At 36.7% G+C, this 27,806-nt stretch overlaps 1 protein-coding gene across 4 annotated transcripts in view; it reads left to right on the plus strand.

Annotated features, from left to right (window-relative positions):
• LOC132119535 (fibulin-2-like) overlaps positions 1–27,806 on the plus strand; it is a 79,605-nt gene that overhangs the window by 12,042 nt on the left and 39,757 nt on the right. For 3 of the 4 annotated variants that reach the window (XM_059529581.1, XM_059529580.1, XM_059529582.1), the window contains 2 exons: positions 7,025–7,145; positions 13,576–15,505. In XM_059529581.1, coding sequence (XP_059385564.1) covers positions 13,690–15,505 — 1,816 coding nt within the window. In that variant the 5' untranslated portion in view covers positions 7,025–7,145; positions 13,576–13,689. Of the gene's footprint in view, positions 1–7,024; positions 7,146–11,310; positions 11,444–13,575; positions 15,506–27,806 lie in introns of those variants that run through there. The other variant, XM_059529584.1, reaches the window with a different exon arrangement.

Consider the following 27,806-nt stretch of genomic DNA (forward strand, 5'->3'; position numbering starts at 1 on the left):
AATGTGTCTAAATGTAAAATCCATCTTGTGGATGAGGTTGAAATGAGATCATGTATAATAAAGGGTTTTCCACAGATATGATAGTCTAATGATGACTGACCTTTTGCCCTGGACTCAGAGCAAAGTGTTTCAGAGCAAGTGAGTCATTTTAGGGGGCAAATCCAACCTCTAACTATATAAAACACCCTCTGAAAATTACAGCAAAAACTGTTTGATGTGGGTGCTTGAAAATCCACATTCAGAATTAGAGTTCCTCAAGCAGATCCTACTTGTGATATGTTCTATATTTAAACTTTAGTTTGTCTGCTCATGTCAAATGGTACATTTTATGTGGAGATTTTGCACTCTTTGGCCCAAAGACAAAACATCAGTCTCACAATAATGGAGTCGACCATTAGACTCTTAGTGGCCGGCCTGATAATAGTATTAAGATCAAAAATTAACCAAGGCCCAGATATTTCAGATGTGGGAGCAAAAATTGCCCCATTGTTTGATAAATGTCTTGCCATCGGTTAAGCAACCCAAAATGTCTGTTTGAATGAACTAATTCAGCTGAAGTATTTGACAAATACACCACAGTTTGGGGTCAGTAAGATTTTATTAAAAAAAAAAAAGAAAGAAGAGAAATGAATAATTTTATTCAGCAAGTTTGCATTTAATCAAATCTAAACAAATTTATAATGTTACAAAAATATTTAAAAAAAATGCTACTCTTTTGAACTTTCTATTTAAAGTATCACAATTTCCACAACAATATTAAGAAGTACAATTATTTTTACATTGATAATAAAGTTTTTAGAAGGCAATTGTAGCCTAATGTTAAGAGAGTCGGACTTGTAACCCGAAGGTCGCAGGTTCGAGTCTCAGAGCTGGCAGGAGTTGTACAGTAGCTGGAGGATGTGGGGAGTGAATGAACAGTGCTCTCTTCCACACTAAATACCCATGGCTGAAGTTCTCTTAAGCAAGGCACTGAACCCCCAGTTGCTTCCCAGGTGCTGGAGCAAATAGCTGCCCACTACCCTGGGTGTGTGTGTGTGTTCCTTACTACTGTGTGTATGCACTTGGATGTGTTAAATACAGAGCACCAATTCAGAGTATGGGTTACCATACTTGGCAAATTTCATGACTTTCACTTTTCACTGTAAAATACTGTATTTCTTGAGTACATCGGCTTATTAGAAGGATATTTAAATGGCCATGTGAAACTGAAGACGGGAGTAACAACTATTGAACATTCCGCTTTTGCCATTGCAGGATAAATGACATTTACATTTTTTTTAAATGTTAAAAAAGAAAACTTAAAATAGAAAACAAGTTTTTTACAACATATTGCTTTACTGTATATTTTATCAAATACATTTTTGAAAGGTAGTGTGTACGAATGACATGCCAAAGTCAAATAAAGTTAAAAAATAAAAAACCTCTTAAAACCAATTCCCACATCTGCAATTATTAAACAGGCCCACTGGTTGACATCATTGAAAGTGAACGGGACGTGACATACAGCCAAGTATGGTGACCCATACTCGGAATTCATGCTCTGGTTTTTAACCCATGCAAAGTGCACACACACCCGGAGCAGTGGGCAGCCATTTATGCTGCGGCGCCCAGGGAGCAGTTGGCACCTATGTCGTGGTATTGAAGGTGGAGAGAGCACTGTACTTGCACTCCCCCCACCCACAATTCCTGCCGGCCCAAGACTTGAACTCACAACCCTTCGATTGCAAGTCCGACTCTCTAACCATTAGGCCACGACTTCCCCCGCATTGCAAAGTATTACCAACTTTTGATTACCATACCCTGTCTTGGCACACAATGAAACAATTAATGTCTAGCTTTCTGAAGCTCATCCAACTTCTTGATTTAATTTCCATTCTTTTCTCTGAAGCACCAAATATTTAAATAAACAAGAAGCCTTAATGGTGTGTCATCTAAAATGATGCAAAAACTGTCCTAGTACAAAACCTCCAGTTCCGGTGGAGTGTCAACATTAGGAGGGATAGAATGAAAGAGACAGGCAGAGCAACAGCCTCAAGCTATGTTTGCTTCCTTTGCTGCCCATATGGCCAGAGATCTGCTTGTTCCTATAGCAAACATATCTTCCCTTCTGTGACTTTAGATGAATACTGATCCTAATATTTTCATGAGGCCTTTTATGCCTTCCTATGTGATTTTGACCACAAATACCTTTTTAATTATTAGTTTCAGTGTGTTGCCCCATTTACGTCACACCATAGAGTGAATGTATAGGGTGGGCTGTTGAATGTATTATTAAATATGAGAGACTTTTTGTTTATGCCTGTTATGATGCCAGTAATAGATAATATCTGCTTATTCTGTTATGTTCTTTGTTATTTAGCAGGCGCTTCCTTCGATCAGAATGATTATGTAGTTGGTGCAATACGGCCGAAACAGCACAGCTTTAGAGGAGAAACCTTGAACTTTTTATGGAAATAAATAAGCATGACATTTAAAGGTCTTTCTGAACCATACCTTCTAAACTAAACCTTTCGCAGCAGCTTGAGAAATGGAAGGAACTTTTGGCACAGGGATCTTTTCACTCACAGTTTAGACTGAAAGAATCCATGCATGAGATTGCATGGAGCAGCTGGAAAGAGAATTACCTCAGTGCAGAGTGAGCAGCCTAAAGATGAAGTGTCACAGCAGATAATGCATGTAAGAGATGAAAGCAGCTTTTGTCAAAGAGAGATGAGTGAGAAGAGGTGATCATATAGCTGCTTAATGACTGCACGTTCACAAGGTTTCATAATTCTACTATAGAAACCATAGCCAGAAGCCTCCTTGGACATCATTTTTTTTACTATACTAATGTTTTGATCTTTAAGTTTATTATAAATTTCATTACCATTTGTATTATATAGTCTGTATTTATATTTATTTAAGATATGTTTTTATATTTTTATTTTATTATAATTTTAATATCAGTTAAAGTGCATGTTGATCACTGGCAGTGAAGTTCTGTCACATCACACTCTGACAAAGGTACAATCTTTGTATTTTAAATTAATCTGAAGTTCAAACTCAAGCAGTTTGGGTTTGCCAGCCGTTGGGTAGTGATGACAGGCTATCCTGACAATGAATCTGCGTTTTTTAAATCTTTTATAACAATAGGGACAAGTGACATTGTTGCAAGCTACAATGACATTTTTTTTTCCCAAGAAATCACAGTGGAGTCAGCAAGATCAAAGTTCTGCATTAGAAATTCAGTAGGATCACTGCCTGTCACCAACTAACTGACAACAATGTCATATGTTCCTCTTTGACACCTCACGCATACCAGAAGTTTCTTTTTGGGAGAACTGTAGGTTGCTGGTTTCTATCAGTTTTATCATGACAGCTCTCCGAAGATTTTAGCATGGTAATTGATATGACAATGTCAATGTATTTGGTCTTGGCGAAATAGATCTGCTACGCTGCTGAATTGCTGCTGCTGTTGGTTATTGCTGTTGCTGTAGATTATTGCTGCTATATAACATTTTTAGAGGCTACCTACACCAGCAAAAGAACCAAAACCCCAAAAGACACTGAGCAAATAAATATAACAAACAAGGATAAAAATGACAAACTATTTGCATGTTTTCCACCTTCCACCGCTTTCCTTCTTCCACTCTATCACAAACGCAAACATACTGTACAGTACAGACACACACTCACACACAGAAACTTCTTGTCAGTGCTGACCTGTGACTTCATCAATAAATAGTTTTTCAGCCGAAAAACGACATGACATTTCTCCTTAGCGAGGTGGTAACATTGGTAACATTTGATCTTCAATGACTGAGCACAATCCGAATGACTTCATGTCTACTGTGATAGAGAACACTGTAACGGTTTCCACTGATTATGAGATATGTTTGTTATTTTTGTTTGCTGGGATGATATTATATTTATATCAATAGGGAAGTGTGGCCCAAAAATGTATTATATGTGCCTATGTCATGATGACAGGTAAATCTGGCCCTGTATACAGGTGGAACTGGGGAAGGTGGGGGGTTTCAGACAAACTCTCAGAACATGCTGTGAAATGCTCTAGTGAATGCTAACCAGCCATTTAAATGTAAAGCAGCAAACTCATTGGCTGTGTATGCAACATAAACCAATCAGCTTGTGCCAAGTAATTTAATGCTGTGAATATCATCAATTTGTTAAGGACCCACCAGTCTGTACCATATAGAGTTTCATGACAGAACGCTTCATCTCTTAAAGTTGTGTTTGTGAAATTAACATTGTTCCTACTCCTTTATTACACAAAGGTTTCTTTCATGTGATGCTAATCAAATAGTTCAGATTTAACAAAAGCTAATAAACAAACATTACAATTTTTTGACTATACTGTAAATCTCAACAATGGTAACTTACCTAACATGCAATATTACTCCTTGATAGCACACACACTTCACAAAGATGTCTATTTGTATGTAAAATGTATGTAAAACGGACATCTTAAAGACATCTATTGGATGTTTGTACACAGCAAATGCTTCCCAGATGAAGCGATCTTTAACAGACATCTTGCAGACCGGTGTGCTATCTGGGCAGCAAAATATAAACCTCAAACCATCTATGCCATTAAAAGCATTGGACACACTCTTATAACCCAAACAGGTCATCCGATAAAAACTTGCTCTGATTTGAGCCCAGCAGTAACCAGTGCCTAAATGCAAAAAAAATCAGAAAACAGGCACTACTGACACTATATAGATTCATGGACAACAGACATTCCAAAATGTCATCCAACATCATTTCCTCCCTGTTCTGAAGCAAAAGAAATGTCAAGTCTTATATGATTTATACATGCTGTCTGCATCTCACACTGCATTTCGACATGCACATATCCAAAACAAAACTATTCACATGCTGAGAGCCCACAGGTAGAACATGAATATTTCATGAAATCAGGAGTTGATTAAGTAGCCACAACATTCCTACTCAACGAACCATTCCTCACAAGCACAAGTCGAATCTCTCCACAGGCATTAGTCAAAACATGAACGCAAGATGTGACATTTGCCTCTGGCCTTCAGCTTGATGATCCTTCTATGGCTTGCTAGTTTTAAAAACTCCACTTATTTTAATTATGAGTCTTAAACCACCTCTGCCTGTCATTGTGACATAACGAAAGAACGTGTTTCATAGCTGCTCATGTCACGGAAGACAGCAGACTGCAGTGATAAGGTGACTTCATCAGGAAGAAATGAATGAGCTGTCATCCTAGCCCAAATGCAATGAACATCAAGATTTACGAAATAGTGTTAGAATCTGACCGTATCGATACCTTAGATCAGTGTACCTGCTTTTTGTCACTTAATTATTCAACCTCGTTTGTCTTCAGTGAATGAGTTAAAAAAAAAAAACACCACATATGCGCTGATGTTAAAAAAAACTAACGTAAAGTAGTTTCTTTGTCAGACAAAATAAGAAACTCTTGCTTATTGAAGAATTTCGCCTCAAACTGGCTGGAGGCAACAATGTTTACGTTTTATATTTCGAGCACATTCCTGTCAATCAAGGTCAATGTTAGCAGGAACGTTCCTATGAAGACGTCAAGACCCTGAAACACATTTTGTGCACTCAAATGTAGTCACTGCTGTTACAGAGTAAACATCAGAAGCTTTTTGAAGCATCCCTCCTGAGATTCTGACCCTCAGCTTGTAATGCCATTAACAAAGCAGAGCAGAACACATAGTTTAATGAAGTTCCAGTGGTGAGTTGGGCATGCTAGCCAACTAATCTTATAGCACATTATTATGCACAGATGATTTTTTAGACTCATACAAATCAAAATGAAATCAAAATTAGGGTCAATTTATAATCTTAATACACAGGTTGTGTTATGCATAATTCATCATTTTGAGTTATTTCAAAGTTTGTGTTATTTTTAAGTCTGCACCCTAGAGGTTGCATTTATAGGTCAAATAGCTAATATATCAGAAAAGTAATCATTATAAAATTAGCTGTTATTCCTGAAATTACTGTAATATCTTTTTTATTTCGGAATGGTATGGTTACTTTTCCAAGATGAGGCTCAGTGGCATATACTGTATGGCAGATAAAAGCAACCTTCGCACAATGAGACACAGCTTTTTTCTGCCTAAATATTTTGGCCCCTCAGCCCCTGCTGGTACATGCTGTAACTATACCATCTGGGATCAAATTTAAAAAAATCATTGACATACAAAATCAGCTGTGTTTTCTAATCTGAATTTTTTTAAAAATATTTCATTAATGTTTAATGGATTTCAAATGTCTTTTTCTAATTCCAAGAGCTTCTGTTAGCTGAGCCACTGAAATGAATGAGACCGCTAAAAGACATTTATTTTTTAAAGGTATTTCAGACCACCTCAAGCCACAAAGCCCGTATTTTTCAACACCTTCACTCCAAGCAAACCTGAAATGTCTTTAGAATGTTAATTCGCCAATCAGTTGCAATCAGTTGCCCGCCCTAATTTTTTTTCTCATTGAATATGCTGTTTCATACGGTACAGTAAATCACATTACAGTTGTAAAATAGGATATAACTCTAAGATCACTAAGGTCAGTAAACTGTAATATTGTGAAATGTAATTTTCACAATATTATTATTTTTCGTGTGTGTGTGGAATGTTTTTCAAGATTGAGCCTTTGATGAGTAGAAATGTCAAAAGTATGTGAAATAGTGTGAATGTCTTTGCTGTCACTTTTGATCAATTCAGTACACCCCAATAAAACTGTAAGATTTCATACCGACCCTAAATGCTTGAATGATCCCCATCTCATTGCATGGCTATTTATATAGATCTCAAACAGTCAGATTTTTACTGATTTCTGTCCCGTGCTATGTGTTTCTGAAAGACATCCGACTTATTAGCTCATTTGTTCAAATCATCATAACTGGCAAATAGTGTGAGAAGATCAGAGGTCTAAATGAAGTCCACTCAACCCCATGAACATACTGTACACTCAACTCTGCAATCCAGTGTAGGCATGACAGATGAGTGTTTTGCATTTTCCCCCTTTCTTTTAGGTCTCTTTCTCCCTCTTTCATCATGTTTTGTCAAGCTGTGCTGCCCACCCAGGTCTCCCCCACCACTGTGTTAACAGATGCCTAGCTGGAACAAAAAAACTGGCTTCAAACATCCTCAGAAGTAGGTTAATAATTTACTGCTTATTATACATGTGCTGCGTATGTATGAAGCTATTCAATTCTGTGGTATTGTGTTACGAATCATTCAACGTGCAAAATTCGAAAACTTTTCTGTTTATCAAATGGAAGGAATAACACGTTTTGGTTAAAGAATGTTACATTTTACATTCACATATATTTTTAAACTCAAAAGTTATATCGGTTAACATTAGTTAATGCACTGTAAACTAACCTGAATAAGCAATAAACAATTTTATTTTCATCAACTAACATTAACAAATGTAAATGCTTCAAAATATATTGTATATAGTTAATGTTAAGTTTATTATTATATTTCTTTTTTTAAGTTTAGCCTCAAACATTTCTGATTAGTAATTATTTGATATGATCAATCTTACAGTATGGAAGCTTCATGCAGAGAATTTAATATTTCCCTTAAGTTAAATGGAAATGATACACCTGGATTGCAGTGCTGTTGAATTTGTGTTTAAATATCCCATGAAATTGGACAACTTTCCAAACTTTCCATGCTTGCTAATGTGTGGTTTCACAGGATATCACCAGAGTTTGCAGAATATCTTCCACAGTTATAATCGGCAAAGCACGTGCATTAACAGAGTGGAAAAAATGTTATGGTTATCTGAGCGGTTCCTGTCAATGTGTTCGCATCAAACACAGGATATGTTTTTATGTTATTTTTACCCTATCCTCCCTGCTGTTGCAGTACATTCAGCTGTTTTTGTCAGGATCATGGTTACCTGTCACAATGCTAAGAGAAGCACTCCAAAACACAGTAGTCTATACAGATGGAGGGTGGTGCTGATTGAGATTCCAGAACCTCCTGCTACACCCACTTCCTTTCACTCCCTTTTCATTTCTCTCTGGGCATGGTTTTTCCCACAATTTGCAAGCCCTTTAACACCACTGCATCACAAAGATAACCTGCTTATTGCTAGGCCACACCAACATGTTCATCGCTGCACTGGGTGGTCCCCCTGTATTATGGGACCTTTGGATGATACTGTGTTTTTCCTGCAGGTTTTCATTGAAGAGATAAAGTGGTCAATAAGAGATCCATGTTTTGAACATTTATCATAAGCGTACAATATACATTTCTCTGCACTGAGTGCAGGGATTACAAAGAATTCATCAGGGTCACCTTTATCCACTGGTTGTCTCCCTTATAAAGTGCATATTGAATCCAGTGGGGTCCAAAAGTCTACATAAAAAAATAAAAAAAATCTGTGATTTCACCTAGATAAAAATAGTTTTTTTAGGGTTACGATAAAGCAAAAGGGAAACCTTGCAAATGCACTCTGTAAGTTTAATTCCAGTTTAAGCTTTCACTCATGTTATGCTTATTGTATAATTTGCAGTAAAAACATTTGTAATACTGTAGAAAATGCAAAATAGAAACATTTTGTTTGTAGTCCTCAAATGCTGAGAAATAACGGTTTGAGAACACCATTTTATTCATTGTCTTCTCTTCCAGAGTTTTATGATCTGTAAAATATTGCATAAATGGATTGATCCAGGCTCAGAAGTAGAAGCTCTAATAGTAGTCCCAGATGCTGTCCTCCATGCTGAACAATTGGCTTTCATGCTCATAATACACATGGGAATGACCCATCATATTTTGAGCAGTTTGTGGTGCTGAAAGGTATTTTATTTATTTAAATCAACCTAAAAGTCAAGGAGACAGCATGATTCAGATAAATCTCTTCTAGACCAACTTTTAATGAAAGTGCCATGTGCCTCAGATGTACAGAAGCTCTCTATTTTGCAGGGGAGCAAGTGTATGTGTTTTATTTATACAAATCCATTTCAGCCCCCCTCTGGGGTCATGCTATCTCTTCTTCTTGATTTTTTGAATCTGTGTCTGAAAAATTTCTCATTGAGATCAAACAGGGAATCAGCTAATCTCACTAGTATGCCTGTAAGGACCAAGCACCTATTTGATTGTTGACAGTTCCACCATAACTGTCTCTACAGCCCTTCTTTGAACCATTTTCTAAACCAATTCTGAGTTCAGTGTTATTCGACAACAAAACAAACTTGATAAATGTCTTTGCACTGAATGTCCTGAATTAACTGGCACTGGATGTTGATTACAGCTTTGCATTTAAGCACATTTGCTTCAAGAATTAAGCCTGCGTTAATGCGCATTTAACGGTGGACCTTTTTTGCTCCAGTTGAGCAAATCAAAACAGAGCATCTAAATGCATTTGAAAGTCTGCTAATTTCCCTGTCTCATTCATCTGCTGGAGGAGCGTAGACCTGGAAAGAGAAGTATCAATTACAAGGATCAGAGTAAATCTCATTTATCTTTGCAGCAATGCCTGCAATGGTCTCCTAAAGCCTGGTCATTAGAGGGGCCTCAATGGAGCCCAGGGTCAGAATCCTGATCAGGTCAGTGCCTGGGCAACATCATTTAGACCAACTCAAAGACAAAAATTCCACCACTAAAATTCCTACCAAGAGACGAATTTATGATACTCTGCAGATAAAAGACATGGCTGTTTGAGTATAATGTTGAGGGAAATGATTTGCTTGGCTTCAAACAGTGGAAATAATTGGGAATCGTGTTGGGAATCACAGGTTTAAATTATTTTCATTTAGCAATTTTTTTTTTCTTTGCATTTAAATCCATAGTGTTTAAATATATGCAGGTAAATATTTTGATACCAGACTTTTCCATATAGAAAAATAATATTCGCTTTGTGTTAAATGAACTGATTGAAATGGTTTCTGGATATACGCTATTGTGCACTAACCTGTAAACACTTGAGATTAGAAATATGAAGTCATATGTGCTCTATATTTGCTTGGAACAGTTTCATCTTCCTGCCTGAATTTCATGGTAAAGCTGGGAATTTAAAATTGAATGTTACTGGATTTCTAAAAGGACTTTGTCGAGACTCTAGAGAAACACATATTAGATCATAAAGTTCAGAGGATTTTTTAATCAATGTGAATAATTTCACATTATTCCTGTGATGTCATGCAATCAGATTGTTTTGGACAGGTCTCATATGAGTATGACACGATACTACTTCTAACGCCAGCTGAGTGACCTGATGAGGTGACGACTAATGGGAGTATAAACTGTTATAGAATAAAATCATTGGAGGTTGCCAGGTTGTGTTGTTTCATCTAACTATATCAGGTTCTGAATATCTGTCTTCTCTTCCATTGGTTGTTTTAACATTGCATCACTAGTTATTGCATCTTCTTGGATATCCCACTTCTGATTGATAATGCACGACTTCAGATCGCTTTGTTGCTGCAAACTGAATGCTCATTAAAAGCTGTGCTGCTCAACACTGATCAAACACACTGCACAGAGAAGTAGGGCAGGCATGGAGAGGGAATAATGCATGGCAACGTGTGCTTTTATATGTATTATAAATGTAAATTAATCAAATGATCAGGTGGAAGACAGACAAACTTGAGTGGGAATAAGGTCTTTGTTTGAACGAGGATGACCCTTCTGATCCCAAGAGGTACATCCAAGTTCCTTTGAAACTTTGTAGACAGAAGACAAACTCGTCAAAGTGTCGATTTCTAAAAGCCCCAAAACAGACTTGGCTTTGAAGCGGGAAAGCAATAATTTAACAAGACAAACAAAACCAACTCCTATATGTAGTGAGTTTGGTTTGTTTGTGGTTGAATGTCTTTTATCTAAGATTAACAAGAGCCACAGCCTATATTTACAGTATTAAAGAGTAATGCTAAGGTGGCTGTCCGTACTATTTACTTGGACATACAATAAAATAAAAGCTTGTAACTAATATTTAAAAGAATAAAATGACACAAGGGTTATTTAAATTGATTTATTAAAAATGTAACGAATGTATTTGTTTCCATCATCAGCAGCATGATTGATTGTTTGATCGCAGTTTGGGAGTCCATTCAAGTACACTTTTTACTATGTATGCACAACTACATCTGTTTAATATGTATTTTAATGAAATAATTTAATTAATGTCTAAATACATGGGTAGGCTTCTGATGCATTTTCATGTTTTCAGTAAATATTGTGGTATTGTGTATAATGGTCTCAAATGATTAATCGTTGATGGTCTAATGGTTAAGGTTCTTATGTTCTTAAGTCAAGGTTGTATGAATGGGCTGCTTCAGAAAGTATGCACCGTACGCATGGAGGTCTCCAACTTTGTCCCTCCCCTTTCTTAACGCTCTCTAAGCTACACTGTGTAGGCTTGAAAGGCAGGTTAGTTGTCTGCACCTTGTAACCTGCTTGTAACCTATGGACGCACGGAAGAACATGACTTAAACGAGGTAAAAAAAAAAGTTTTTTTAACGCTTTTGATTTTGTAACGTCAGCAAAAGAGCGCTCCTCACGTGTATCATAAAAATCTTATACTCTGCAAAGCAACCAAAAACAAGTTTAATGCTTCAATGGCAGATTTGTAAAGCAGGGCGACGGAATACGTTGCACATAGTTTTTAGTGTTTTTGTATTTGTTTTTAGTTTTGTGCAAATCAAAAGTTGAACTGAAACAGAACTGGTGCTGCGTTTGGGTTTGGTAGCCTACTTCAGCGCGCGCTTGAGATGCCTTTCATATCCATTAGTTAATCTCTGACTGCGCTTACCAGCAAATAACCGTTATTTAGTTATGCTACTACTTTAAAACAGCAATAAAGTATTATTTCGCGAATAGTTTTAAAAACAACATGACAGTGTTGGCTAGTAACCACTTTTTACCGAGTTTTGGCGAAAATTTTGGTTACTATAGTAATTTTTATAAAGAGGTAGCTGTAGTTTTGATATAGTTTGATATCATTTTATATGCTTAGAGTACACGTAGATTTAATAATTTAATGAAAAATAATAGTTTGGTGTTTATTTATGTTGTGGACATTTTTATATGTATATATATGAAGAGTTCAGATGCAAAAGCCTCTAAGTGCCATCTGAAATTTTCATCTAAAATTAGGATTTTTATCAGGTTTCTATATTTATGTTCAGTTATTTCACTTTAATAGCCTGGAAAGGGACCTGCACATTGCCATTAAAGAAAAATGACTCAACCTAAGCATAGGAGCTTAATAAAAATCCTAATGTTAGATGAAAATTTCAGATTTCACTTAGAGGCTTTTGCATCTGAACTCTTTATATATATATATGTGAGATAGAGATAGATAGATAGATAGATAGATAGATAGATAGATAGATAGATAGATAGATAGATAGATCTTTTACTCACCCTGTTTCAAACCGGACTGTCTTTGTTATGTACAATAAAATAAATAAATAAAATTAAAAACTAAATATTCACCATAAATATTTAACTAAAGTGTGTAAAATGGTAACTTTGTTAGAAATAGAGCCTGATTTATGTAATTGTTCAATAACCATAACATTGTAATGGCTTGAGTTGAGAACTAGATTAATGAACAAATCATTCAGACCACTTACTGTAGCTTTATGATGAATTTGCTATTTGAGTTAGTTACCACTCATTAACATTCTTCAAATTTCACTTTTTGTGTCCTGCAGAACAAAGAAGTCAAATAGTAAAACTAAAACTGTTTTTGTGATGAACTCTCCCTTTAACTTTAGCCAGACCAGTTTTCATAAATCAAGACTAGACCTTGCAAATGTCATGTTGGCATGTAAAAGAGACAAATGTTTTGCCCAGACTTTAAGATATTAAGGTTAATGGTGTTTTTTGGAAACAATTAAAGAAGTTCCTTTCATCTGCCGTGAAATCTACACGTTCAGGGGATCGGGACTCCAATGGTTTTCCAAAGTAAATAGAATGTGTTTCTCCAATTCAATACAAATGGCTTACAGTACTAGAAATAAGTCTTGTACTGCTGTAGTCTGCTGTAGTCATCGCTACTACAGAAAAACACAGCTTAGCTAAATTATTTAAAATCCCCTCTATGTTTAACCCACAAAACACTCCATCAACTACAAAAATGGCTGCACTGAATGCCTCAAATTGAGTCCTTTCAGTTGGCTTTGCTATTTGCAAACGAGAGTTCAGTATGACTTCCTTCATCATAGACCTGCACAAACTGAGGCAAATCACAGTTGTCCCATGAATATCAAACAAATCAGAAAAAGCAATCAAAATTAATAGAGAAGTCGAATGGTGTGGTACAGCTTTTAAGGTCCCATCAAATGGAATATTACAAATTTAATGCCGCTGAATGCACTGTTCGTGCGGCGGTCGCATAATGGTAATGAGCTTGAATGCTGGTGCTTCATGATTAAGGGGAAACTCGCTTATGAGATCAGGCTTGGACTACCCTGTGATTTTAAAATGTGGGATGGTCTTAGAAGGGTGAGCTCAACTGTAAAGCCAGATGTTGGCTTTTACACACTTACTTTGGGCTGGCTGGAATAACTCCACAGGAAATTTTCAGAGTGCTCTCTAACTTCCATCTCTCTCTTCGTTCAAGGTTTCACTGACTGCTTGCAGTTCACAAGAGGAGAGCAGACTGTTTGGGATCTGGAGAGGTTGGAGTGTACTGGAGACATTTATCGGCTATTGACACACCAGGCACCAAGTCAAAATGGCCCGTGGCCTCTTGAACTTGGTGTTTTTGCTGAGTGTAACTGGCTGCCTTTGTCAAAGGGATTGCACTGGTGTAAATTGCCCTGAATTGCATAACTGCATCGAAGAGGTTTTGGACACCGGAGCGTGTTGCGCTACCTGCATGCAAACGGGCTGCATGTGCGAGGGTTACCAGTATTACGACTGCATCAGTGCTGGCTTTAGAACCGGCAAGGTTCCAGAAGGCGAGTCGTACTTTGTGGACTTTGGGAGTACTGAATGCTCTTGCCCACAAGGAGGTGGACGGATCAGCTGCCATTTTATTCCATGCCCTGAGCTTCCAGCCAACTGTATAGAATTGTCTGAACCATCAGAGGGGTGCATACAGTGCGAGCGAATTGGATGCGTTCACGAGGAGCAGAAGTACGATGCTGGACACTCATCCCAAATTGACCCTTGCCAAGTATGCCACTGTCCAAATGAAGGAGGGAACCTAATGTGCTATCCGATTCCAAACTGTGACCCAAATCGCACTTCAGAACCCATGCTGACCACAACAGCTGTGGAAAGCACATCAGAGAGACGCAACCGAGACCCTATGCGACAAATTGTTAAACATCAAGGCTCTAGAGGTCATTTTAACAAACACTTTCCTTTACACAGCGATAGCAATCTTCCTTTTAAGCTACATATGAGAAACGTAGATGAGAAGGAAGAGGATGACGAAGACTATGATTATCCACCCACTGATTCCTTAGCTCCATCTCTGCGTGATTTTGATGCTCCCACGGAGTCATCCATCATCCCTGTATCTCATTCAGATAATTTCACCCCCCACCAGGGCATGCACAGGGGAGCCAAGCAAGAGCTGAGGGAGATGTTTGGTATTCATAAGTCCACAACAGACAGGCCGCAGTTTCCTTTCCATAAGGAAAGTACTGACAGGATGAGAGTCGGCATTCATAACAACAAAGCAAAAAATGAGCTGTTCAGCCCTCTGAAATATGAAACAGATCAGGAACGATTCATCCGTCCTGTAGAAACTACAAACAGAGTGGGATTCTCAACAGACAAAGACACCACAGAGATACAGAGCTTTAGTCTTTATAAAGACAACTCCAATCAAGAGGACCAAATAGATGATGAACAGCTTGAATTTCCTTTAGAAACTACTGATGGGGATATATATACCTCACAGGATGACAACACATACAGTGAAACGGTTACCGGCTCTCCGGTGACTGTTGAGCAAACTACATCTCCACTTTGGGAAACCTCAACTTCATTGCAGACCATTTGGTATGGTGTATCAGAGAGTCAAATTCATTCACATCACATTCACCCCCACACCGTGGAAACAGACAGCTCCATAGAAGAAGAAACAATCACAAGAGGTTCTAGTAAGGAAAAAGCAGCTGTTTTGAATTCAACTACTAGCATTGATGGTATTCAGTATCAGCATATCCTAAGTATTCAAAGTCCATTTAAGCAAAGTGTGACCATCCCTACAGAAACTTTAACAGAACATGGAAAACTTGAAGAGGAACACAAAAGACATTCAGTGGACCACAAAGAACCTTCTGTAGACCACAAACAACATCCTGCTGAACACATAAAACACCTTGAGCGACAAAAAAATGAAGCAGAACATGTGCAGATTTTAGGAGAACACAACACTGAGCATGAAAGGAAACATCAGTGGCAGTTGTTCTCTCCAGTTAAATTTAGTCCAACCAGCCCACCTTCAAACAAACAGTCGCACAGTCTGTTTAACTTCAGAGAGGAGGAGGAAGAGGCAGACAACACCCTCAGATCTCATTCTAGGATGGAGGAGGGTGAGTTAACAAGCAGTTGCTTGTCATTTATTCAGTGTTCAAGTGCTGAACTGTTTACCAAAGAGTTTTACTGCATAATTAATGCTAATGTGATTAATAGTTGACATTCACCTGGTACCATAAACTCTTATTTTGAGTGCTTGGCGACTTGCCATAGACAATCACAGCTGTGTAAAGATGACTGTAATACATTGCCAGGGAATACAGCGGGCCTTGCACCCTGTAGTATGGCAAGACAAAACAAACAGGCCCCTCTTGAGATGCTTAAGGTGGCTTGTTTTCACAGATCACATGGCAGGTTACCAATTAAAGTATTTCTGGTATCACACAGTGCTTAGGAAAACTGTTTGCTGTCATGTTTGATTTCAACATGTAAATGTAGGGACTCTTGCTAGTCTGAGGAATTGTGAGCTGGAGCATAAATATTCAACTCAGGGGGGCCGTCTGGATTGTGAAGCCAAACACCGCACCCGCTGGGAACATCCTCCTGGCTCAGTCATCATATTCGCTCACACACCACCTAACACCCGTGTGTCGTTTAGCACGCTCTAAGATTCAATTAGCAGAAAACATTGCTAACTATAAACACACCATTGACTGGAAAATGGCTTGTGACTTTGAACCAAAAGGTGATTATAGGTTTTGTCTGCATAATTCATCTTGACTTGTACTGTAACAGAAATATTTAATTGGGCTTTTGAATGAGGCACCAAGGTAACTTAATATGTTCCCAGTGCCTACTAAAATATCGCCTGACGAAATCGCTGACTTCAGATTTTTTATAAGTTCAGATGGCGAGTCTAGACTATAAGAGTAAAAATTTTTGGCTGTTATAATAATAATAATAATAATAATAATAATATATTGTACTATGACAATAAGTCCAATACAGTGTTTGCGGTGAATATGACTAAACCTGTCAAGAACAAGCCCAGGTCATATTTCATTGCTAAATTAAAAGGAAGAAATTTTATAGCCGTTATATTATTAAATACTGTAACATATATTACAGATGTATTATATAAATTGTAAGTAAGTATTTATACATGTTTTATCATGGTATTTCTTTTAGTACCTTTAAATGCTTATGTTTCTCGCTGCAAGACTGTAAAATCACTGTATTATAATGAAGAGCATCACCACTGAATTGTAAAACATCCGGAAGAATTAAATGTTGGATTGACCTGGACATGTTTTTATGAGATTCACTCATATAGAGTTTTCAGTTTTGCTCAAAAGGTTTTATGAAATGATGAATTGTTCAATGTAAAACTGATAGATGTAACCTTTTGAATAGCACAGAATAACTCAATCCGTTATTGTTTCTTATTGTCTAGTTACTGTTTAGCTGCCAAGATCAGACTGTTTTGTCTTGTGTAGCTTTCATTGTTTAGGCAAGGTCACAGCTTGTCTCTGCAAGATTAGTGAAGTGCTATTTTTGTTGTGACCAAGACAAGATGCTCTAAAATAAAGCTGGTAAAGCTCTCAGTCAAGTGGATTCCCAGTGGTCAGTCCAGATCATTGTGATAAAGCTACTTCAACCAAAAGTCAACATTGCACTATTAGTTAGATAAGGAGAGGAATTAGTTATCTTGCAGGATTCCAGTTGGCCATTGCTCAAAATAAGCAGCTCTCACTGGATAGAAACACTTCAACAGTTTGACTTTCTGCATTGCATGAGTATGATAATCAGGAAAAGTGGAGGCATACTGTACTGATATTATGTTTGGCAGGAAAGCAGTTTAGCCTTTTGCACATACCGGCATGACCAACATGTGCACTGAATTTAAAGTCAGAAGTTCAGGAATAGCAGCCTTGACTGTTTGCATTGCATGATGCATTTCACCTGCCCATCATGAATGTCTGAAATCGAGATAAGCATCGTCCAATGGGAAACTTGTCATTTGAGACCAAATGTGGACATGTTTTTTGTATGTGTTTGTGACAAAAAAAAAAAAGCCTGAAAAGATTTCTTTAGCCACATTAAGAATCCAAAATACGGCTAAATAGGCATTTAAAGTGAAAACATAATACAGGGAGGGGAGATGAAAATGCATATCTGAGGGCTCATCGACTGTCTGCCTTGCAGTTTTATTGTTCATTTTCTCCTTGAACCAAGGCAGTTAATAAAGGTGAGTATTTGATGTAATTCCAGCTATAATATGTAAACCATTTTTATTTTGAAAGTCTTAGGATCTGTGTTCTCTTACTCTAAGATTGTGATCCAATACAAGCATATGCTAATCACATGAAGGCACTATATTAAACAGACTATAGCTTTCAGAAAATGATTGAAAATGAAATTTGTGGAGGAAATCAGGAAAATGTGTCAAAATCAAACTACAAGACCAAACAGTGTGCTCTTATTTGTTTGGGATAAAAAGGTGCTAGTGATAATATGTCTTTATGTGCATGTGGTGTTTTGCTTTAGTGAGCTCTTTGTTGATATCCTTTTTTTCGTCTTATTGTTTACTGCCAGCAGTAATGCAGTGATTTGTGATCCTGTCTTCTTCTCATTCAAATGCATCTAGGCTCTGCTCACATTTAAGAATTAAGGAGACTCAGAGCCACACAGAGATAATGATAAAGACAGGACTCTGGAGATTTATGTTTACCCTCAAGGCTGGAACTTACTGCAGGAAGTCAGGCCTACATTTAAGTTTCTACTCAGATTTGTTATAGGCTACAGTCTCATAAGGACAGTTGTGGGAAAGTCGTGACCTAGTGGTTAGAGAGTTTGCCTCCTAACTCTAAGGTTGTGGGTTCGAGTCTGATGCCAGAAAGATTTTGTGGAGAAACAGAGTATGTGTGAGACGTCAATAGATTTGGTGATTTCTGAGATGAATGGCCTCTGTGATTTAGTCAGAGTCCAAAATATATGGAATCTAACAAACAGATTATTATGGCTAATGTATGCTTTCTACATCCTTGAAAATATGAGTTTGTTTGTGCTAAGATAAATGGCAGTGATCCTCATGCATATGGTGTTAAAATGCACATTAATTTAAATCTTGCCTGTCGACGATTAGCTCTTACACTCATTCATGAATAAGATATCTACTAGGTTCTTTCTGTCCATAATACATGCAGATCCAGATTCAGAATATATTATATGTCTTAATATTTTAGAGATTAAAGTGATTTTGTGTTTTTGAAAATGAGAAGACACTCATAGAAAAATAAACAGGTTACATTTTATTATTGTTTATTTATTTAGTTTAATGTATGTTTGTTTCTTCCTGCATTTTGTTGTAGTTGTAGTGCAGCATTTGACACATAAGACTAAAGTAATGGCTGTTGAAATTCAGCTTTGCATCACAGAAATAAATTACATTTTAAAATATATGGAAATAGAAGATAGTGACCCCAAATTATAAATATCAGTGCTAATGTAGTGACATCATCACTGTGACACCTTGTGAATGGTTCATGTTTGTAGCAAGATTCAAGATTCAATATTTTATTTGTCACATACAAGTTAGGCTACATGACATACAACAAGCAGTGAATTTAGGACAAGCAGTGAAAGTAGCATAGAAAACCCATAGAAATTTATGCTCTTATTGTGCTTATAGCTCAATGGAATGGAATGTAGATGAGATGAGGTAAACTATATGTCTACAGACATTAAAGATCAATCATCTGACATCAAGGACACACACACAAGGTAGTGTGTCTGTCCAAAGGACTCTGATGGAGGAGAGCTTGGAGATTAAATGTCCAACAGCATCATCTGAAACATCAGCACAGCCCAAAATCACACACAAGAAATCACTGTGAGAGTCAGTAGATGTCAATCACAGGTTTATTGCAATCACATTTCTTGTTTGTGATAAATATTACAGGACTGTCAGAGTCTGTTGTGGAGTAGGTTTTTCTCGTCAGTCTTTTTGGTCTGTATATAAAAGATTGAACTGAATGTGAGACTGCTTCTTAGTTTTTTTTTAGGACAGGTCTGGGACCAGACTGTCATGCTGAAAGAGCTGAAAAATACAAGTTGATCAAGGGTGTGTCACATCCCCTAAAACAGTCTGTGTTCTTGAAAGTGTATATCTTCTAAAAGTTTATTTTGTCAAGTAAACAACTGCATAACCTCAACAAAAATAAAATAACTAAAAGCCTTAAAACTCCACTTTAATCCAAAGAAAAACTATCTGACATTACAGCACAGAGATTTTATCAGAAAATTACAAGCTATATAGTCTTTTGTAATTGGTATGGGTTTTCTATATCAGTATGGTATGAAAGGAAGAAAAAAAAACTAAAGTGCAGGGCCTTTGGAGTTAGGAGAAATATGAGATGTCCTATTAAACCCTTTCCTTATGCCTAGCATGACAGGATGATTTGAAGTCACCGTGAGAATACATCATTTCACAGAATGGTTGAAAAGGTCCAGTTATTGCTTTTAGGAGCCAGGCGACTGGGTGCTGCTCTCAGCAGAAGTGATTTCTCAAATCCCATGGGCCCACAATGTCTCAGAAAACACTGCAATTACCAAGAATCATCCATACGTTTACAACCGTTCTTGCTGAACTGAAGGTCTCCATCACACATTTTCATTTCAAGTGCATGTTTATGCACCAGCATGATGAAACGGACCAGTCATGTGCTTCTGCTCATGTAACCCTTTCTATAGGAAATATGAGTAGGATGGTATGTTTGGGTTTTTGCCAATGTGTCTTATGGTTTTACTGTCCTTGAGAAATGGCCCTTTATTCTCACTGCACCTTTGGTTTTTTTGTTCCTCCTGATATATGCGAGTTGGAGCAGTAATTCTCTCTTCTGAGCTGACGGAATAGAAAAGCTGCCATGACTCCTTCTGAAAGCAAAAAATGTCAAAACAGCCTATGAAGCAGGGCATTTAAAATACAAGCCACATATGAATTTTTTTTGGGGGGGGGGGGGGTGAATAATAGCAATTTTTTTATGCCAATTTCGGACACATTCACACTAAAGTTTTACTTGTTTGTCAGTGCCGTTTTTGCTTTGTTTTTAATTTTTTTTGCTTATCTGGAAATGCAGTTGGACAACCATGCTTGGGGCTTTCCTCCTTTTGTTTAGTTTTTTATTTCACCTTATTTATTTTTTTTTTCTGTTCTGTATATTGTCTCTAAAAAGCAGGCCATCATGGATAGCTATTTGCAATTATTTTAAGTTTGACATAAGTGAAACGTCTGTTTTGGAAAATCACTCATCAGCTGCTTTAAATTCCTCAAGAAATCAACATAGGGAGTTGATTGTACTTTGAATAGCAATTAAGAAAGGGATCTCAATGTGGAACAATGGTGCTCTTAGCAAGCATTTATCTTCAACAATCAATAACCTTTTTTCAAGTGCATGTTTATGCACCAGCATGATGAAACGGACCAGTCATGTGCTTCTGCTCATGTAACCCTTTCTATAGGAAATATGAGTAGGATGGTATGTTTGGGTTTTTGCCAATGTGTCTTATGGTTTTACTGTCCTTGAGAAATGGCCCTTTATTCTCACTGCACCTTTGGTTTTTTTGTTCCTCCTGATATATGCGAGTTGGAGCAGTAATTCTCTCTTCTGAGCTGACGGAATAGAAAAGCTGCCATGACTCCTTCTGAAAGCAAAAAATGTCAAAACAGCCTATGAAGCAGGGCATTTAAAATACAAGCCACATTTTTTGGGGGGGGGGGGGGGGGGGTGAATAATAGCAATTTTTTTATGCCAATTTCGGACACATTCACACTAAAGTTTTACTTGTTTGTCAGTGCCATTTTTGCTTTGTTTTTAATTTTTTTTGCTTATCTGGAAATGCAGTTGGACAACCATGCTTGGGGCTTTCCTCCTTTTGTTTAGTTTTTTATTTCACCTTATTTATTTTTTTTTTCTGTTCTGCATATTGTCTCTAAAAAGCAGGCCATCATGGATAGCTATTTGCAATTATTTTAAGTTTGACATAAGTGAAACGTCTGTTTTGGAAAATCACTCATCAGCTGCTTTAAATTCCTCAAGAAATCAACATAGGGAGTTGATTGTACTTTGAATAGCAATTAAGAAAGGGATCTCAATGTGGAACAATGGTGCTCTTAGCAAGCATTTATCTTCAACAATCAATAACCTTTTTTTATTATTATTATTATTATTTAAGAGTTTAGACAAAAGTGGCTGACATTATACTCTCAGCATCTCAACATAATGATGCAGTATAATTGTGTTAGCTCATAAAAGGCTCTCAATAAAAAGAACTAAGATTCTGGCTGACCCTGGTCTATAGATCTATTACTCAGCTATTAAGCGCAGTTGACTCAATTAAAAAAATAAAGGTGTGGGGGAGAGGTCTGATTTATATTGCGTGTCACTAGTCCTTTACAAGTAGCTAATCTGTCCTGCAAAAGCATAAAAGTGACTAAATCGGGATTGTTGGATTGCCAGTTTCTTTGTTGAATTAACCCTGTGTGGATTATTACAGACTCTGATAAATAATGTCATTTCTTGGGTGAACTCTCCCTTTTATTTTGACTGAAGTTATGGACACATTGCAATGTCTTTGCAGAAATGTGTCCAAACTAGTAAATATTGTATTGTGCAGATTTTTTGTGGAGGTTTCATAGTTATGACATTATTTAGGCTATTGATTTGTCCAGATCTAATCATTTTATTGGATGTTGCGTTTCTGGCAGGCGCAGCACTGCCGCATACAGTAATCATTCCCAGGAAATGAAGAAATTATTGGTTAAAGATTCAGATGATGACAGTAATGTAATTCCATCTGGTCATAACACTGCTTTTTTAAATGACATTATCTGCCTTATTATAGAACTGATTTTCTCTACTTGTTATTAGTATATGCTTACTTTTAAAAAATATATATTCCTGTATATGTTATTTATTTTTTAAGTAATATCTATAATATTTATTTGTTATTTTATTATAACAAATTACACAATAATTATAATATTTTAAATTATACATCTATCTTTTTTTGTATAGATTAAACATTATTTATATTTTAAATAACATTTATTATATAATATTTATTTGAAATATTGTAATATACTTTTTTTCATTGGATGATAAAATAAGTAAAAACGTTGTTATAAAATGTATTAAATAATATTTATTTAGATAATATTACTATAGAAGGAATACTTTGACCACCTACAATTGCAAAAATCACATACAACACTAGCAGTTCTGTTTAAGGGTTTTATATCTCAAATTTTGTTCATTCTTTTAATAATTCAGTTTATTACTGTGCAGTGTGCAGAAACCATTTGAGTGATGTTACAATGATATCGGTTAGCAGTATAGGAAATTACTTGACCTGGAATGCAAGTGCTGGAATGCAGGACTCCAGTCTAAATCCTCTTTGTGCTCCTTCATATTAGCAGAAATCCACAATTCTCTGACACATGCCAGCTATGCCTCATCCTCTTTCCTGGATGTTCCTTTGTATGCAAAAGCATGTTGACGTGTTCCTGAGAGTGATAGATTACCAGACAAGAACAACTGGATGGAGTATGGAGAACTGGATGGAGATGCAGGTCACTGCAAGAGATTAGACTTGTTAAACAAAGAGACTTTTTATCTAGAGTTTTACCAACAAAGCCCGGGGCTTCATTGTTCCAGGAAATGCATTATGCATCTAAAGGCTTTTAGTACAGTTATCAAAGGATGACTTTTATAGATCAATGATGGGAGGAGGAGATGTTGAATTTAATAGAGCTGATTGCTGTTATACATGAGTTTACACATATTATTTACGCATAAGAGTTAACATGAACAAAGAGCTCAATAATGACTCAAATAACAAGGCTTACTCAAATGCTTAAAAATGTGGACTTTTTTTACATTTATTTTTGCTTATAGGGGAATTTAGAGGTGAGTTTTTTGCTTTTCACAGGCTAGAGTAAAATAATAAGGAATGTGTATATGGCTCAGAGGTATAAGATAAAGTATGAAGCGTCATTTGCCATTACGAGTGCGCCAGTTATTATAATGATGGAATAGAAAGGGACATCCAGAAGATGTCATGGTATTGGTTTTGCATTATGTCCATGTCTAATTTCCATGGCAAGCCATTTCTTGTTCTTTTTTTCTCAAACCTAATTGTGCAGTACATTTCCATTACTTGATGTAGAAAAACAAAAAAATGAAGACCACTCAACAGGGGTAATGTGAGAATAAGTCTACTAATTTAGAAGGAATCAATTTTCAGTCATGAGCGGAGAGCAGCTCGGCATGCTCGCTTAAAATTGAAAAGCTTCAGGCACTTATTCAAAATGCTGAGTTCATAGATATTGTTTATTATAAAACAGAGTATGCTGCATATTTAGAAGTACATGGGAAAATGTACATTTGGGGCCCTGTGTTGAAATGCAGCCAGAAATCAGAGTGCTCGGATTTTAAATTGTGTCCCCTGTGAAGTGACAATTTTGTCATAAGTCCCAGTGTATGCAGTGATGGTTTTGGATAGCCATGATTTAGATTTTAGGACGTCTTGGAGATTTTATATGTATCTCCAGTACCCTGTTGGTTTGCTTATTGAGTATATTGGCAAATATATTTATGTAACTAATTTTACCCTATTTAAATTCATTTCACAGACCTCCACCGATTTTCCCCTCAAAACCAATGCAGAAAAGTGTCTGCAGATTGTGTCTGGGTCTAGTTAGGAGTGTTTAGTTCCTCAGTGTCCTCCTCAGTCCAAACAACAGGAAAAATGTCAATTTCCTTAAAACACTGGCTTGCTGATGATGTACAGTCTTTGTTTGTATATGGAATATATCATGATGCATGCACAATGTTGATGTTTCTTTGTATTTTGTCTTTTCTGACTAACTATTGTGACTAATGTATAGACAGACATTGACATTGAACTTCCGGATTCAAACAGGGAAGGAAAGATTTGTGACATTTGATAAAAGTTTAAATCAAAACAGAATGAATTGGTTGTTTAACATCTGTTTTTTTCTGTGGGAATGAAAAGTGACATGACATGCGGTCAAGTATGGTGACCCATACATTTTTCACATCCAAAGTGCACACACACCAGTGAACACACACAAGGAGCAGTGGGAAGCCATTTTTTTGCTGCAGCACCCATGGAGCAATTGGGGGTTCAGTGCTTTGCATTCACTCCCCCATCCTACAATCCCTGCCGGTACGAGACTCAAACCTGCAACCTTTCGGTCACAAGTCCAACTGCCTAACCATTAGGCCACGACTTCCCATGAACAATGGAGCTCTCAGTATTATCTGCTTTGAGAGTAAATAACCAAAGTCAAGATCTCTTCCACATGGTTGCCCAGACAATTGTTACTTTGAGGTCAAAATGTGATTCTATCACTTGTTAAAGGGGCATATGGTTAACTTATGACCTCAAGTTTGTCATCACAGATATGTCGTCGAATGCCAGTGAGCCATGAACACTTTTGAGAAGATTAAAAGTGAGATAATTAAGGCGACTGAATCTGCAGTTTTTGGCTAATTATGGCATTTGTGCGACCCAAAAGAGCTGTTCAGCCTTGACATCAATTTGTAGGTCAATCTAAACTAATTTGTTTTGAGTTCTTTTGGGAATTGGTAATGGATTGTTTTTTTTTTTTGTTTTTTTAGAATGGTGGTTTTGAATTTACAAATAACATGTTTGTGGTTGACATTTCTTGTAGAGCCGCTGTTCAACAAATGTGAACAAAACTTGAAAAAAAGGCTTTTTAAAATAATGTTAACTACAGACTTCGTTTTACTTATAAATAAAAATAAATACACATTTTTATTTATGAATTATATTCCTGTTATATACTGATTATTTATTTAAATAGAAAAAATTATAAAAAGCAAAGTGAAAGCTGTTTTTCTAAAAAGTTTAATTGTTCTAAAGATTTTAAAAATATATTTTTCTTTTTGATTTACAAACTGAACTGCTATATTTTTTTTAAAATGTTGATTGATCAATGACTTTTTAAGGAAAATACTGAAATGATGAAAGTCGAAATTGTTCCAAGGCTTTCACAAATCTCCCTTGTTTTGAACCAGCAGATGTTTTGCGATCATCTGCAAAATAAAAGGTGAATTCTGTCGAGCTCAGAGAGGACCTGTTTTGAAGAGCGCTTTGTATTGTAACCATCTGCTTTACAGATGACCTAATGATGATCTAATGATGAGCAATGGCAAAGGCTTTCGTTTTAGCACCCACCCCTTCATGTGAACGTTTATCACCACGTCTTATCCGTGGGATTTGTTACAGATAAACTTCAAGAACAACTTGATCAATACTAAGAATCATCAGCCTCTTAGTATACAGTCTTTTAGTAACTATTTGAAGAAAATCCTACAGAATTATGTTTTAATGAAGTCAAAGTCTAAACATTAACTTTCTTACTGCAAAAGGCCTTCATTGAAAAAAAGTCTGGAACTAATGAGAGACACATGTTACGTTTTCTTATACTTTTATTTTTGAAAAGTGCATTTACCGATTTCACCATTCATTTGGTGCTACATATTCGACTGTTATGAATCACCAATTAAAGAGATAGTCAGCCCATAAATGAAGTCTGTTATCATTTACCTACCCTCATGTTAACTCACCCTCATGTCAAACCAAGTGATTGTCTTCTTCTGAGCACAAAATAATATATTTCTAAGAATGCTGGTAAATAAACAGTTTAAGTTTTTATTGACCTCCATTGTATACACAAAGTCCAATGGATGTCAATGGGATCCGAAACTGTATAGCATGTGGGTGAGTAAATGATGATTGAGTTTTTATTTTTGGGTGTACTATCCCTTTAAGCCCTCCTGCTTTTATGGTGTCATGGCATCCATTGCAAAAAGAGGAACACAACATATATACCCTTGTACAAATAAACAAACCCCAGTGCAATTCAAGGCTCAAAAAAGAGCATCACACACGTTTTATGGTTGTGAAAGTTAATCAGGAAAGCAGAGAAGTTGTTTTTTAGCTGATTGCTCTAAGACTTTAGTTGTTTTGTCTTGAAGTCAGTTTTTACCTCTTATCACTCTGTCTCTGGAGACTCTTTGTTAAAGAGTGTTACCTCTGCTGTATTTAGGGGAATTTAAAGACAAACATTAAACACTTTTTAAGCATTACACAATGTCCTAATAAATGTTGATGAAATGACTAGATTCCAGTGCACACATTTTTTGGAAACTGTTAATGCCCCGATATACCTCAAACGAAATTGAAGAACGAATTGATATGATGTCATTTCGAACAAAATCATGCAGAAATGTTAGTTTTGAGTTCATTTCTGGGGCAGTTCGTTTTGGCTCCCAAACACCTTTGAGCTTCCATTGGTCTGTGGTGGTTGCGCAATCGATGGGTGTGTTCTGAAACTCCACCTTCTTTGACTTGCGATTTTTTTTTTCCTGATTTGTTTATTATTCAACGAAGGTCAGGCAAGAGAACTATATATTTCCGGCCTAGTCACTAGCATCATGAATACACTGGAGTGTCGATTAGCTGATCTGGCACAAATATATCCACACCTGTACGATGTACGATCGCTCGCAATTACACTTTAAAGATACAGAGAAAGCATTTAATTCCTAGAAAGAAATTTGGTGCCCGTCTCACACCTACACTGCCTACACTTCTTAATTTCATCACTGTTGTGTTTAGGGGATACATGCAAGCATCGCGACACATTGCCCTGCCCACAGCTGCGCGGGTTGTTGAAATGTTTGAAAACATAACGTCACTCAGCCTTTTTGAACATCTTTTTGCTTCAAATGAAGAACGAAAATGAACTTCATTTAAAGTATATCGGGGCCTTTAGGCTTTATATGGTGACCTTTTTTGTTGATGATTACTTGTCTGACTTTTTTTTTAAATGGAAAATCAGAGGTGAGAGTATTTTGCAGTTATTGGCAGCTACAAACACAATCAAATTAGCAAAAATCTTTTTAAAAAAAAACAACAGACAAGGGGTGTGAAGAACTGTGAATGACTAGTGTTTCAGTTCTGCAAGCATTTTTTTTCCTGTGAGTTCTGCAGGCACAAATTGTGCATGTGGCTGAATTAGTATGTATTTGTTGATCTATGAAAGTCAATCAGACCTTCCACTCTGTTTATCTCTTTTATGTCTGTCCACTGACTAGCTATAAATAGCTTAGGGGCACTATTGTTTCTGAAATATTTAGTACAGATGGTAGTTAATCACAAAGTTCAAAAAGTCACCTGGAACAGCAGCTAGTGACCCTTGTCGAGCTTTCCCGGAATCCCAGAGTGCCCTGGGCCTCATGTCACTGCTCCAGCGATTATTCAATCAGATCTTCTCCATGTAAATTCAAAGATTATGAATGTGTC

Source organism: Carassius carassius, chromosome 38 (assembly GCF_963082965.1).
Source record: "Carassius carassius chromosome 38, fCarCar2.1, whole genome shotgun sequence".
NCBI lineage: Eukaryota > Metazoa > Chordata > Actinopteri > Cypriniformes > Cyprinidae > Carassius > Carassius carassius.